Source organism: Spermophilus citellus, assembly GCF_964194105.1.
Source record: "Spermophilus citellus genome assembly, chromosome: 11".
NCBI classification, from domain to species: domain Eukaryota; kingdom Metazoa; phylum Chordata; class Mammalia; order Rodentia; family Sciuridae; genus Spermophilus; species Spermophilus citellus.
The window spans coordinates 73,818,907-73,835,286 of record NC_138192.1 but is presented as its reverse complement, the minus strand read 5'-3'; the positions used below and the strand labels follow the sequence as shown (position 1 = coordinate 73,835,286).

Genomic DNA, 16,380 nt, shown 5'->3' with positions numbered 1-16,380 from the left:
GCTATACATTGACGACATCCAAGTCTGTATGTCTATCCATGATTCTCCTTAAATCTGTATCTGAATATTCATTATTTCCATTTGTATGTATATCCAACAGGCAGCTCAAACTCAACATGTCTGAAAGTGAATTCACAATCTTTCCTCGTACTTCATACATACACTCCCAAATAGTCACAATTAATCTGTTCTCCCTTCTAATAATTTTACAGTTGAAATGTTATATTTCTTTATCCTTCAGCACTCAGCACAATGCCTGAAATATAATATTCACATAATAAAAGTATATTGAATAAATAAGCTACAAATTTGGGGATATTCCAAACCTGTCTTCTCTCCCTTGTGTGTAATTTCCAATACTAAGCAAAAAAATTAATTGGCATTAAGACCTAAAGACTTTATCTCCACTCCCTCTTTGATACCCTATGGCCACTGCCTTCCAATTATTCAATCTCCTCCAAATTTATACTCTTCTAATTCTTCCTCTATATTGTTAGTATGTGGGAAAAGCTTCCACAAGAACTATATCACCTTTACAATGATATCCCAATGTCAGAATTCAAAGAGTTAATAAACAAATTCAAAAATTTGTTTATTTAGCAGACTAAATAAACAAATGAAAAATTAATGAAATGATGGATGGACGAACAAATTAAAGGGTGGCAAAAGAAACTAAAATTAGACATCTAAGTGTGAGACCTAATGTGAATTACATTACCTAATGTGGTGGTTATGATGTATCAATGCAGGTTCATCAGTTTTAACAAATGTACTACTCTGGTGGTAAGTAATAGAGAGGCAGTGCATGCATGAGGGCAACGAGCATGTGAGAAATATCTACACCTTCCTTTTTAAATTTCACCTAAAAACTACCCTTTAATAAAAATCTGTGTTTCTTTTTGATTGTTTCTCTCAAAAGTTTTTAGTCTTTTGAATCCAGATCATAAAAATTATGTGTTACTCTTTCCTCTACAGATAACAAGAAATTTGGGAGTAATATAGTTAACAGAAATAATTTCCCACTTAAAAAATAACTCAGTTATCATCAACACAATGAAATTAAAAGTAAAGAAAATAATTTTCATTAGGACAATGAATAAAAGTCTGTGTGTGTGTGTGTGTGTGTGTGCATATGGTTGGGGTTGTAGCTCAGTGGTACAGTGCTTGCCTAGCACATGTAAGGCACTGGGTTCAATCCTCAGCACCACATAAAAAAACAAATAAGTAAAGGTATTGTATTCATCTACAAAAAAAAATTTTATTAAAAAAGTATATATAGTAAAATATGCAATATTAGAATTTTGTGCTGGAAAAATGTTAAAGTGAGAAAATAGAAAAAGATTTCAATTGAAAAATATATAGACATTAAGCACATGACATATTACAATTTACTAGAGTATTATAGTGTAATGAACTAATGAATCATAAAAAAAGAGAATAAATATGTGTATGTGGCTATGAGGTGGGGAAAACAACCAGATTTTCAAGAAATTCTTCAGACCTCCTAATACTAGGAAAGGAAGCATAGAATAATAGTTAAAGCTTAGTCTCTGAAATCAGGAAGATTTAGATTCAGATCACAGCTCTATTCCTTAACAGCTATGTTCCCCAAAAGTACATGTGATTAACTTTTCTCAGTCTCATGTTCCAGATGGATGGATGGATGCATGGATGGATAGAAAATCTCCACATAATGTGGCATTAAGTATTAGGAAAAGCAAAGAACCTATGTCTGTACTATAAACTTTTTTTTTAAGAGAGAGTGAGAGAGAAAGAGGAAGAGAGAGAGAATTTTAATATTTATTTTTTAGATTTCGGCGGACACAACATCTTTGTTTGTATGTGGTGCTGAGGATCAAACCCAGGACGCACGCATGCCAGGCGAGCACACTACTGCTTGAGCCACATCCCCAGCCCTGTACTATAAACTTTTAATTTTCCAACACTAAGCTTAGAAACTTTTTGTTTGGTGAACATCTTTTAGATTCGGGAATTCTAATCTTTTATTTCTACACTATTTTTACCCTTGAGTTTTCAAATCTAGCTAGAAAATTACTAGCTAACATCAAGGAAAGCAATTTTCCTTATCACAACATGCAAAATACTCATGGCTTGCTAATTTTGTCTATAAGCACAAAACACATACCCAAAGTTTTGTCTTTGTTATGAGGTATAGCAGGATATATACATAGTCTCAAAGTGTCTTCCCATACAATACTTACTAATTATAAAAGGTAAAATAATAACTCTATAGGGGAGACACTTGGCAGATACCTCCTTAGCTACATAATCAGAGTTGTTATCATAAGAAACAAATCAACAGCATGTGCCTCCTCTTATGACACACAAGGGCTGAGAGTGTAGCTGGAGATGTAGCTTGGTGGTAGAGCCCTTGCCTAGCATGCTCAAGGCCCTGGGTTCAATCCCCAGTACCATAAAAAAAAAAAAAAAAGACCACAAAGTAAGTATGTAGTATTTCTGCTCAATTGTATAACTGGAATCTCATCAGTAGGCTAGAAGCAAATTAAAAGACTTTCTACCAAACTAACTTGCCTAAACTTTTCTTAAAAATGTCAATGTTACGAAATACAAAGAAAAACTCAGGACCAATTTCATATTAAAGAAAATTAAAGATACATGACAACAAATGTAAGCATGATCTTGAATTTTCTTTTGCTATATATTTTACTGAAACAATTAGCAAAATTTGAATGTTTTAGTTTTATTTACTTATTTATTTATTGGTTATTTGCATCTTTTTCTAAACACACGACTAAACCAGTCAGGGTCACTCCAGGTGAATTGGGCTGGCATGAAATAATCACACAGAGACAAAGAAATACCTTTTTCTTTGGATTCTGTGACAGATGGGGTAAATATTAATTCTTTCCCATATGAAGTTCCATTTAACTCAGTATATTTTTTAATAAAAGTAATGCTCCTTAGTATCATCTATGGTATAAATCTAATATCCAGATATGTATGCTTGTGGATTGGTTTATTTTTTTAATAAACAAGCACCAAATTATTTTCTTATCCTCACCCACCCCCAACTTTATTATACAAACACTGGCATAACTACACATTTTCTTCTCCTGGATTTATTTATCTTTTATTATTATATTTTAGTGGTGATCTTTTTATGCCAGTAAACAAAAAACACCTTCCCCCTTTTCTTTTTTTTATCATTTCCATTTTTATTTGATGTTTCCAAATATTAAAAAGTCAAGTTTCATACATCAATTGTCTCAAATAAGACTATGCAGAGTGATTCAGTGTGTATAGCAGTCACTTCTTCCCTCCAGTTTTGCTGCTCTTTATACAATAGTGTGATAGACAGGAAATTGGATTGCACGTACTTGGATGGGAAAATCTTTACAAAAACAAAAACATTCAGGGCGGTTTCTACTTTGTCTGCAAGTCAATGTAAGTAACTGCTTGTTTTTCATGAGGGACACGGAACTGAAAAATTTGGTGTCCAGTTTTATTCAAATATCCCACAAATAAGCACAAACAACAATCTCAACTTTGGAGGGTTGGGATGGTAGACATTATTGGTTATCTTTAGTAGATTCTACTATTTCACCTGGAAATGTTGGCTTTTCTCAAGTAAATTTCCTTGGAGCTTTCCTCTAGGTCAGGTTCCACAAGAACAGTGAAGAAATTTTAAAAATGAAAACTATAAGGTACTCTGCAGCATACAAATTTTTGGTAGTTGCATAGGCTAAAAGACAGATGGTTTTGCTGAATGGCACTGAAGAAAATTCTGACGACATTACTTAGACCAAAATGTTTCTAACCAAAGAAAATTATACAACAATACTTATAGGCTAACTTTTAAGGGATGGTTGGCATTAATACTGTACATTTTTTACATGTCAAATACATAGTTCAAGAGTTTATAAAATAAGTTTATATGTTATTACCTCTAAGAATACCATGTAGAAGATAAATGCCCCAAGTACTCATGACAGCATTTCAGGCAAAATCAGTCTTACATACAAAAACAATTTAGTTTGTGTCCTGTGTTAAGTGTAAAACTTAAAACAAATTTCAGAGATTACTGAGGAAAAAATCTTAGTCCACTAGTGATTGACACAAAATGTCAATTTGTGGGATTTAAACTGTTTTCTTTTTCAAAAATACACAGAACACATAACCTCTGAACAAAGAAAAATTAAAAATTCTGTATAATCATGTTTGATTATACTACATAATTTAGGATAAAGTTTCATTGGTTAAGTTTTCTACCTTACTCCTTCCATTGACAGCATTAATTTGTAAACTAATGTTTATATTGTCACTCTTCTTCTCTTTCTTCTGTTTTATTTTAAGATCTGTTTTAATGTTATTGTTATATGAAGGCAAAGCAGTAGGCCATTTGATAGCTATTATGGAAAAATGAAATTGGGTCCAATACTTACACCTTATGCCATGATAAATTCCAAACAGCCTAGAAAACTAAATGTAAAAATTTAAACCACAGAAGTACTACACGAAGCTATGGATGAACTGCTTTATACTTAAGGAGTAGGGGGAAGATATGTTTATGACTCAAAATCCAGAATAAATGAAAAAATTAATAAATGACTATAATTTTAAAATTTTTGACCAAAAAATCATAAAATAAAAAGATATCTGACAATATGGTAAAGTATATTTGCAACTTATAACACAAAGAGTTAATATCCATAATACATAAGGATACCTTATAAGTGAAAAGGCCAACAACCCAACTTTTAGAAATGGGCAAAATAATTAGAGACTTCACAAAAAAGAAATGCAAGTAGACAGAAATGGAAGATAGAGGTCTTTAATTTACTTTAAAATCTAGTTATAACTTTGGAAAAAATTATCTTATATAATAAAAATAAACAAATAAAAGTGAAGAAATTATAAAATACTGAGGAAAAAGAACTGAAATAAATGAGCCTGACAATGAATCAAGTTGAAGGCATAACCACTCAAGAAAAGTAACTTCAAGTTAATTGAAAACATAGTATTTTGACCATATATTCCTAGTGATACACATTATATGTTATGAATAAAGAGAATTTCTATCTAATAGTAATACTGATATTATAAAAAATTACTTATACAAATAAATAATTATGTTAATAAATAATAATGTTAACAAAGATTTTCAGAATAAAAGAAAAAAGATATGTCAGGAGCTGCCCTGGATGAAGACGATGCCTTTAAGTCCTGATGCACCAGGGTGCTGAACAATTATTGCATGCTTTACCCCAGCTAGGATAACAAGGCGTGGTTCCAGTAGTACATGTTACACGCTGGGACTGAGTTACACTCACTTGTTCCTTTGTAATCCTATACCTTTGCCCTTTTTGAGATAGAATATTCCATGTAAGAGCCTCCCCCAATAAAACCCAGGTTCAAGGCATGCTTTCACTTTTTCTTGCCTGCCTTGCCTCTTTTGTGGGAGCTGAGTCAGAGGAGCTGTCACAGAACCCAAAGAAAAGTATTTCTTTGTCTCTGTGTGATTATTTTGTGCCAACCCAGTTCACCTGGAGTGACCCTGACCGATTTAGTCGTGTGTTTTGAAAAATATGCAAAAAAATAAATAAATAAAACTAAAACCTTACAATCTTATATTTGAATTACAAATACCAGTAAGAACTCAAGATCTTCTTTTTTCCTTTTAAACTCTATCACTGAAATGGTCTACAAATAATGATAACATAGTAGTTATATATGTCCCCCTAGAACCCATACTATAGTCTCTAAATATCATTTGCCATTATAGGGAACTACATGGAAAAACAGCTGACTCTAGTTACCAAGTGGAATATGTTCAAAATGAACACTTGCTGTACCAGAGAACAAGGATATCATCACTACTTGGCTCATGTCAAAAATGCAACAGCCAACCTGGAAGGATTCTCACTACACTAAAAGAGAATGATTTGCATTGAAAAGAAGGACTGAAATGGCAAGAAACGTATTAACTATATAAAAATCCATGAGGTCATAAATAACTACAATTTATTGAACTTCATTAGAAGTCACTAAGGCATCAACTTGTTACTTTGAAAATTTATAAAATAGGAAAGAATCAAGCCTTCATCCTGCCAAACTATATATCAACAAATTATAAAAATTCTTTATAGAAACAATCTAGCTAATAAATCAGAAGGAAGAATATTTTTTTTTGTTTTGTTTAGGATTTTTTTTTAAATTACTATTTTGTGGCACCTAATGAAGCCACAAATCATCAAGGATTGCTAAAACCCTTAGGTGAAAGACCAATAGGGAATGTTACAAGGGAGGAATTAGCCTAAGGCTATTAGCCCACTAATCAATGCTGACATAAATAGAACAACTAGCTGTTATGGGGTTCCATTTGAATGTTTCGAAAACCAATAAGATTCTTTAAAAAGATTTTCTCACTTGACAGGAATTTTTATGAAATTTTTATGTAGAGTATAATTGTATGGTTTTCAATTTGCATTATATATGTTTCATAAAGAAAATGTGAGAAAAATTCCTGTATTTCAATCCCATTGTTATATTTAACAGCTACTTTTTCAAAAAGAGTTTCAACTGATTTTAATCCTTCAATAATACTTACTGTGAATTCATGTCTTCTACTAACTGAGTAAGCTTTTTCCAGGGATTATACTCAGAGTCAATGCTATAAAGTCGCATGTGCAAGGCTAATACATGGAACAGCTGATCTGAAAAAAGTAAAGAAAGTGTAAATAGAAAGTTCACATAATTCTTCCTGAACAGTTTTACTTATTTCATAAAGAAATCTGAATCCTACCCTGATCATTACAGCTCATCAAGTTCAAGTCCCAATTACTTTATATTCTCTATTATTTACTTATTTATTTAGCAGTGCTCAGGCTTGAACCCAGTCCCTTGAATGTGCTAGGTGAGCATTCTGCCACTGACCTACATCACCCAACCCTTCACATTCTCTTTTAAGGTAAACCCCAAAATACATATCCAAATGACTTCTACTAGACTCTAGACTGTCCTTATGGCCAATCTGAACTTGGGAATTTTTCCCCCTTTATCCCATACTTTGCCTTGACTTTATGCTGCAGCCTTGCCAATTTGTGCTCTATTGTGGTTGCCTCCTAACCAAAACTTACTAACTTCAGCTCCCAATCCTGGGTAGTATGGAGTAATATCCTTACAGTTCACTGTTAGATGAAGTTCTTCTTTCCCTAAAGATTATTATTATTATTATTATTATTATTATTATTATTATTATTCCCTAAATCTTGTTTAGACTGAAGAGTGAATTCATCATCTTTTGGTTCAACATGAAGAAACAATCACTGAAATAATTGTATTATATAGGAATACTATTCCAGCTATTTTAATTTCTTCTACCTGAATTAAAAATAATCCACTAATCTTAGCTTTCAACAAAATTCTGCTCATGACATTTAAAATATTTGTCTAAAAATTTTAAATTATTCATTGAAAACATCCTAAGTTTTGCTTTTGCATCAGATGTCCCTTTTTGTTATGTGACAAGCACTGGATTAAAAGGTTCTGCTACAAATACTGAAAAATATTTGTGAATCCAAAGTCAAAATCTGAAGAGTCAGATAATAATTTTAGATACGTGAATAAAAATAAATCTTAAAACTGGGTAAAAAATTTACCTGAATAACATAAACCTATTGTCACTGATTTCCTACATCAGACTTTCATTTTCTCTGAGCAACAGACTTAGAAATCAACTATATTTTATGATTAATTTATCAAAGATCCATTAATATAACTCTGGCATGGTGTTGATGGTAGTGTGTATAGTAGCTTAGTGAAGCTATGAAGACATGAGCTAGAATATAAGCAAAATACATGTTCTACTCTGTGCAGCAGAAAAGAGAAAAATATTTCTGTCAAATTTCGATCTAATCTCTCTATACCAAAAGAAAAAAATCAATTTTTCTTATTCAGTTTCCTCTACTAATTATGTCAATGTAAAGTCTAATTTTCTGTTAAAATTTCTTCATTCTATTAATTTTAACACTAGCTGAGTTACTTACTTATTACATGCCAAGCACTATTTTCATAGTAACTTTACATCACTTCAATTAATATTCACAAAAATTCTACTAAGTGGGAAACATTATTATCATCCCATTTTTAAAACAAGTAAGTTTCCCAGCTTTCCAGTTTTTCCACCACAGCCTCCTGGTTCCATGGATGACACTGATAACAACAGAACTTTTAGCAGAGGAGTAACATGATAAGAGATACATTATTAACTTTTATTTCAATTCAATTATTATTAAAGACTAAAATCTAAAAGTGTTTAAAAGACTAACTTCTTCCGGCAGAAAAAAATATTATCTCAAGTTGCAGTATGAGGAGTTTTGCAAATTTCTTTTATATAGGTGTTAACTGGGTCAAAGAGCTTTCTATCTATCTATCTATCTATCTATCTATCTATCTATATATATATATATCAGGTATTGAGCCCAGGGGCACTGAGTCACATCCCCAGCCCTATTATGTATTTTATTTAGAGACAGGATCTCGCTGAGTTGCTTAGCACCTCGCTTTTGCTGAGGCTGGCTTTGAACTTATGATCGTCCTGTCTCAGCCTCCCCAGCTACTGGGGTTACAGTCATGCACCATCACGCCCGACTAATTTTTTATTTTGAGACAGGATCTCACTAAGGGTCTTTCCAGTTACCCACATTAGCCTTGAACTTGGAATCCTCCTGCCTCGGCCTTCCCAGTCACTGGAATTACAGGTGTGCAACACCATGCCCAGCCAAAGAGCTCTTTTAATTATCTCTTTTCAAGATGAAGGTTCTAATAACCACATTACATTGAAACCATGGCCAGCACAGAAATAATGCTGCAACCAGCCTATTTTCCTAATCCCTACCATAATTAAAGAATTCAATATCAGAAGGAAACTTTTTCATCTTCTAATATTTCTGCATTTTACAGAAGTTACAAAAAGTTACCTTGCCAGGTCACCCTAATAATTAGTGGAAAATCAAAGAACATAATTCAAGATTTGCTTCTTTCTAATTATTTATACCATCCCACTTTTCCTAGAAGTTTGATATTTTCCCCCCATAAAGTACTAGAGACTGAACCCAGAGACTAACTTAAACCACTGAGCCATATTCCCAGACTTTTTTATATTTTATTTAGGGACAGGGTCTCACTAAGTTAATTAGTGCCTTGCTAAATTGCTGAGGCTGGCTTTGAACTTGTGATCCTTCTGCCTCAGCTTCCCAAGCCACTGGGATTACAGGCATGCACCACCATACCAAGCTTTCCAAGGGATTTTTACGATTAAAAGCAAAGTTTAAAAAGCGCACACACATATACACAAGCTTCCTTTCCATTTCTGTAAACACTACAATTATAACCTTGGGTCATGTTCTGAAGCTACATTTTATCATGAGAATTTTTAGTACTGGCTGTAACTAGAACTGAAGAATAACACATCTAATGAAGTATATCTATCTTTCTAAAACAACCTGAGAATTACAGATAATTTCTGTAGGAAACAGAGAATTGACCAAATAACCATTAATATATTTCACTATATTTATCCAATGTACTCTTTTCAAATTTTAGTCTTATCAAGAAAGAATAAACTTTATTATTCATTTAGAAGTGAATATACCTCTAATGCCAGACAAATACTGAAGACATAGGAGGAGGATAACCTATAATTAAATGACTTAAAAGGCAAAACTAAAAAAAAAAAAAATATTAAACATGAGATGTACATGACATTAATTTAAAAAGTTTAAAAATAACTGTATCCATAAAGATTATATTAGAATTTTGAAAATAATAACAAATGAATAGATAATTAACTCCTTTTATGGTATGATACACTTTAAAATTGTTAAGTTTTATTTACATTTACAAAAGGGTTTGGAAGTAAGAAATATTATTAAGTTAAGTTAAAGATTTATTGTCATTTCAATATATGTATATAGACATCACTGTCTAGTAGGAGCCAGGAAGTCATATGTCCTTAAACACATTACCTAAATTTAGTTTTATTAACTGTAGAATGAATAGACTATCACCCTTCTGGGCTGTTATATGGTAACAGTAATTATAGCAATGTATATGTCTGTAGTACGCATATGCTTAAACAAATGCATATACATAGCTTTCTAAAAATAAATTCTAAATACAAAACAAATTTAAAAACTTTTACTACTAAAATTACAGATTATGACACATTAGAAACATAAGGTTTCTGTATAAATCTACCACTGTACCAATAAGTATTAACACATATTCTTAACTCTCTTCTCCTCTAAAATTTTGGTAGCCCTCTTCCCTGGTTCTTCTCCAGTTCCTTCTCAGTTAACATGCTCTTCTTCCCCTACTAAAACCCTAAAGGTAACATTCTCCATAAGAAAGGAAAAGAATCATACTTCACCCAAGCCCATGTCTTCTGTAGCTCCCTTTAAGTTTATATCCACAAATCTCTCTAGAATTTCAGATGTTCAACAGGTACCTCAAAATCAAAACATTAAAAACTAACTTGATTATATAGCTCAACCCAGCTCCAATTTTTGTTACTTTTATAATCCCTATTTGAGTGAATGACACCACTTTCATTCAAACATCCAAGGAAAAACTTAAAGTCATCTCCCATATCCATTTCCAACTGATTGTCAATCCTATTAGTTCTTCCTCCTATGATTCACACTTTTCTGCTCCACTCCATCACTACATCATTACTCCCCTGGTTTTCATAATAGAGAGTTTACTAAATAAAACACCCTTTGTTTCACTCTTCCCAATCCCTCTAAACAGTTAGTCTATTGACAAGATTTCACATTTTATTGGTGAACTACTGAAGGAATAGGTATATAAACCCCTTCGTGAGCTAGCCCCTCTCTTCGTTTTTAGTCTTATTTTTTAACATTCCTTCCTCCCTTTCCCTTTTTTAAGTATTTCCCATTGTGTCATGGTGTCTTGTTCCATCTTTGTAAGCTGCTCTCTCAGCCTAGAATAGCATCTTCTTGTCCTCTAGGCAAACTCAATTCATCTTTCAAGATCCAGTTCATGTGCCCCTTTGCTCTTCTTTTCTGATACCTCAGAAGAGTCTGATCATCCTTTGTTTTAGGTACGCTTTGCAACTTGAGCTAACTCTATTTTAGCATTTCTTAAACAACCTTGTAATTATTTCTCACATTTTTCTCTCCTATTCTCTCAGGAAAGAGCTTCCTGAGGAGGACAATTGTGTCTTTCACATTTGTATCTCCAAGGTAGCACAGTGCTTGACATATAATAGGATTTTTACAAATTAGATTAAATATTTTATGAATAAATGTATATTCTTCTAAAAATCAATACAAGTATAAAATTCATGGTGGTTTTGCCTTTATATTCTTCCCTTTCTGTCATAATGGCATATGGGTTCAGTAACCAAGAAGTAGGCCAGGTAATCAGCTCTAATTTCACTGCCCCCAAAGAGACTGACCTCTAAACTCTAACCACAAAAGCAGTGTTTGACCTATTAGTTCCTATCATCTTCCCCTCGCTGGCTACAGCAACAACTCACCTGAGACAAAGAATTCCACTTTCAGTAATGTCTGATAATCAAATTCTTTACTACCTGACAAATCTAAGGTATTAGAATGTGCTAATCACAAGACAGACACATCATTACTGAAACTGAGAAAACAACACTGAAAGAACAATTTGTCCTTAAGAAAACTTGAGATTTAATTTTACGTACTCTTAACTAGAATTAAAAAATAAAATTTAATTATATTTCCTAACTTTATCAACATTAAGGAAAGATTTTCTTACAAAAAAATCTGTAAAATAAAACAACTGTAGGGCTGGGGATATAGCTCAATTGGTAGAGTGCTTGCCTTGCATGCACAAAGTCCTGGGTTCGATCCCCAGCACCACCAAAAAAAAAAAAACGTAACTGTAAATTCATTGCATACTTAAGAGTTCTACATGTAAAACTATGAATATCATACATGCATGTAGATATACAAAACACTATTATGCCAATTTTTATGACCTCAGGGATACCCACTTAATAAAACTACACTCTTTTAAATTGTTGTATGTCAAAATCTTTCAAAATGCTTTTGAAACAGATGTTCACTGAGTTTAGTACCAAGTTGGAAATTCTGTGTCTGTCAGTTATTAAACATGCAAGAAATCTAAAACTAGTAGATTATTTCTTAGTATAACTCACACTAGCCATTAAGACATAAATATATATTAAAGAGAAGACGTATATAAATTGGTTCTATCTTAAATTATACCACTGTTGAAATGTACCTAAGATAAACTTAACTGGGTCTCTCTTTCCAGATCATTCAAGATTTCAGTTTTGGGGCTGGGGTTGTGGCTTAGTGGTAGAGTGCTTGCCTAGCATATGCAAGACACCGGGTTCGATCCTCAGCACCACATAAAAATAAATAAATAAAATAAAGGTATTGACAACTACAACTAAAAATAATTTTTAAACAAGATTGCAGTTTTACCAATCTAGTCATCACCGATTAAATAATTGCTAATGAAAAAAAAATCTCAACTAGCCAAATGACTCTTTGAAATACCATAGGGGGTAGGGAGCTCCATTTGTCTGTAACTGAATAATCAAAATGAAGAAACAGCTCTGACCCAATTAACACAGGATGAATGTAATAGGAATACATATACACCTCTCACAACATAGCCAGTTTCCCCTGGTTTCTCCATACATCCCTGAGACATCTGCCATGGAAAGACAGGAGTAAGCTCCTCAAATGAGGCCTGGGAACAGCTCTAAGAAGAAAGAAGAGATAGGAGGCTAATGTTCTGGGGTGATAGGAGTTAACTCACCTTTCCCTATGCCACTCCTAAGCATTCCAGGCAAGGCAGGACAGGGAGAAAAGTGGCAATTATAGTAGAATTTTAAAGGGTTAAAGGGAAAGTTTAATAATTATCATATGTAACAAAATAAGAGATTATATAAAAATACTTTAGTTCCTTTATCCAGTATCATTTGATCTTTATTTAACCATGATAGATGTATATCAGAAGATCAGCACAGGTTTCATCATCACCACTCCCACAATAAGAAATGGAGCTCCGTGACTTTCCTAAAGTCAACAGATAACAAATAGGACTAGAATCCAGGTCTTCTAACTCCAACTCACTGTTCTTTCCAGCACTGTATTCTATGTGGCCTCTAGTCAATAAGGGGACACATGAGTTTGTGGGTAGGACAGGGAAGTTTTGCTTGCTTTAGAGAGGTATTTTCCCTCCAAGTGGAAGAGGGGATATACTGAAGGAAAGGTTATCTTTAGTACTGTCCTACTTCCCATACTGTGTTCCTCTCCTTTCTCCTGGATTTCCTATACCTCCACTTCCAGACAAATTATGCTGTCCTTCTCTGGTTGCTTCAAGGATTACATGTATTAATATTAGCTTCAGCAAACTGTACTCCATCTAATAGCCTCCCTTCTCACCTTTACAACATGATATTGGGTAAGAGGGGCACAGTACTGCTTCCACAGTACTAGGAAGGGTATGACAAAGATCAGTTCTTAGAACTCCTAATTTTCTCCTTATGGGAAAAGACACACTCCATGAATCTGTGTCTTATTTAAGCAGTTCACTGAAAACTGGGTGGGAAACGTCCAATCACACTACAGAAGAAAGGAGCTGCCCTGGCCTAAGCCAAGTAAGATGTGAGGATTCCTGTGTCTTGATTGCAGAAGTTATTAGTTGTAGTACTCAGTTCCTGGAATGCTCAAATTATAATGTGCAAAGCTTTGGCTACCTGGGCCACAAATCACAAAACCTTCAGAAAGATTTAAAAGAATAGTTAAAGCCACCCATATAATTCAAATTTTCATGCTGTATTCTTACTCCCCTTTTACCTCCCAACCTCCCAAAATTAACAAAATATTTTATTCACAATAGATAAACTATGTAATGGAAATAAATCCAAGCCTGTCCTCCTAACCTATCTCTTAACTGGTCAATAGACTGTTACGTGCCTTAAAACATTTTTTAAAAAATTACACAGGACTGCATGTTTATAACTCTGCCCCCAATTCATACATTAAAATCCTAACCCCACAGGTCATGGATGGTACTGAGGTCATTAGGTCATGAAAGGGATTAGTGCCCTTACAAAAGGCTCAAAGGGGATCCTCTTACATTCCCTTGTGAGGTTACAGTAAGAGGATGTCTGTCTATAAGAAAGCAGGCTCTTACTGGACACTGAAGCTACTAGAACTTTGATCTTGGACCTCCCTCTAAAACTGTGAAAAGTAAATCTGTTATGTATAAGCCTCCCAGCCTATTTCACTATGCAGTCTGAATGAACTAATATGAAAAGTAAGCTAAAAATTACTGTTATTTTTGCTCTGTCTCCTTATCACACACCAATTTAATGATGACAGTGTTGCAGTAGTAAAAATACTAATGTCAAAATTTTGAATCTATAATACTTGAATTCTTAAAATAATCCTGTTTGGATATAATAAGGAACAGAACCAAGAGGTTAAATGACTTGCCCTAAACCATTTTGATAAGGTCTTTCTTGATAAGATCATAAATTACATCAAAATGAAGTAAATCAGAACTTCCCAAATGAAAGTGTCAAAACAAGAGTTTACTTTAGCCACTCTAAGGTTAAAGGATTTTCCTGTTTTTATTTTGTTTTGTTTCTATTGTTTGGCTTTTGCCAGTTGTATTTTTGCAGTGCTCGCGTTGAACCCAGGGCCTTGAGAATACTAAGTAAAAGCTCTACCAGTGATCTATATCTCCAGCCTTCAAGTTTAGTTTCTAATCTCTATATAAAATAAATGAATGCATTTGAGATGTGAACTTTGTGACTATAGTTAAAACTATAGTAATGAGCAGAAAGTCTCATACCTAAACATATGGAAAAAATGTCGTTCCAACAAAATATTTTTTATATTATGTTCCCAAGTTAATAATTTATCAAATGATACCTGTTGATGGTTTCAACAATTTCTTCTTGAGAAATACACTAAAAATATCATGGCAAAAAAGTTGCTGAAAGCCTGTGAACTTCACTAGAATTTATGGCATTTCATATCTACTTTCAAATCACTTGAAAGAAGAAATAAACAAAGTAACCTCAATGAAACATTGTGTGTGTGTGTGTGTTTGTGTGTGTGTGTGTGTATGTGTGTGTGTGTGTGTTTGTGTGTGTGTGTGTGTCAGATCCAACCCAGGGGAACTTTACCACTGAACCACATCCCCCGCCCTTCTCATGTTTTATTTTCAGACAGTGTCTTGTTAAGTTGCTGAGACTGGCTTTGAACTTACAATCCTCCTGCCCCAACCTCCTGAGCTACTGGGATTGCAGGCATGTGCCACTGTACCCAGCAAAACATTTTTTTTTTTAATAAAAAGCTATGTTTTCAATATTTACAGCTGCTTGGTCCTACATCTGTTGCTAGCCAAGTTGATAGTACTTATCACTATATATGGCAACTTGTTAACAGAAACCCTAAATCTCATTTATTTTTCAAAATCTTGTTAAAATAACACACCTACCAAAGTTTCACTGACTCCATCAGCTAGATATAATCCTAAATCTTTTAAATATCCTAGAACTTTATCCACAGCATCATTAGAACTTAACACTTTCTATCTTATAACAAATGATCTAGGACCAATCCAATCTACTGGATGTAAGGTTCTAAATGCCTGACATTCCCTGGTGAATAAGGAGGACTAGAGCTCTGACCCAGGAATTAGAAGCAGTGCCATGTGGAAGCTGACACAGCTGGCTTGCAGCAGGATTCGAGGGAACCAGTAAGCAAACTAGTGAGAAATAAAGGAGAACTAATTGCTGTCCAGAGGACTTAGGACTTGAGAAAATGTCTGAAGGGGTAGCCCAAAACTAAACTAGGATTCTCAGTGAAAGGCTAGCAAAAGAAAATAGACGGCAAAAGGGTTAGCACCACAGAATCAAGAAAGATCCCAAAGCAGCAGTGTGCAGTAGAATGTCTTTGACTAAGCCCATGGATAAAAGGTCTTACAGGTTCTATACCCTTTGGAACACTTAAGAGTAGGGAATATGTCTTACATAACTGAATTTAGAGTCAGAAGAGCTGGGTTCAAGTGCAAGCTCTGACATTTTCCAGCTGTGTGAGACTTGGCAAGGCAATCACTCTGAACTTCAGATTCCTTTTCTATGAAAAAGAGATAACACCTATTTCACATTGTCATTCTAAAGATTAATAATTTATGTGAAAGCACTTTATAAACTCTAAAACTTCAAGTAAGGTATTATTAAAATACCATAGTATGCTACTATGTGAACTAATTTTGCTAATTTTTTTAATTGTGAAAAATTTCCCAAACACTGGTAACTTTACCTCAACTATTTAAAAGTTTGTTTAAAGA

The 16,380-nt window shown here is 33.6% G+C and overlaps 1 protein-coding gene across 5 annotated transcripts in view; it reads right to left on the bottom strand.

The window, feature by feature from the left end:
* Positions 1-16,380, bottom strand: part of UBR3 (ubiquitin protein ligase E3 component n-recognin 3) — a 225,100-nt gene that overhangs the window by 52,897 nt on the left and 155,823 nt on the right. For all 5 annotated transcript variants that reach the window (XM_081261280.1, XM_081261279.1, XM_081261282.1 and 2 more), the window contains one exon: positions 6,590-6,695. In XM_081261280.1, coding sequence (XP_081117406.1) covers positions 6,590-6,695 — 106 coding nt within the window. The remainder of the gene's footprint in view (positions 1-6,589; positions 6,696-16,380) is intronic.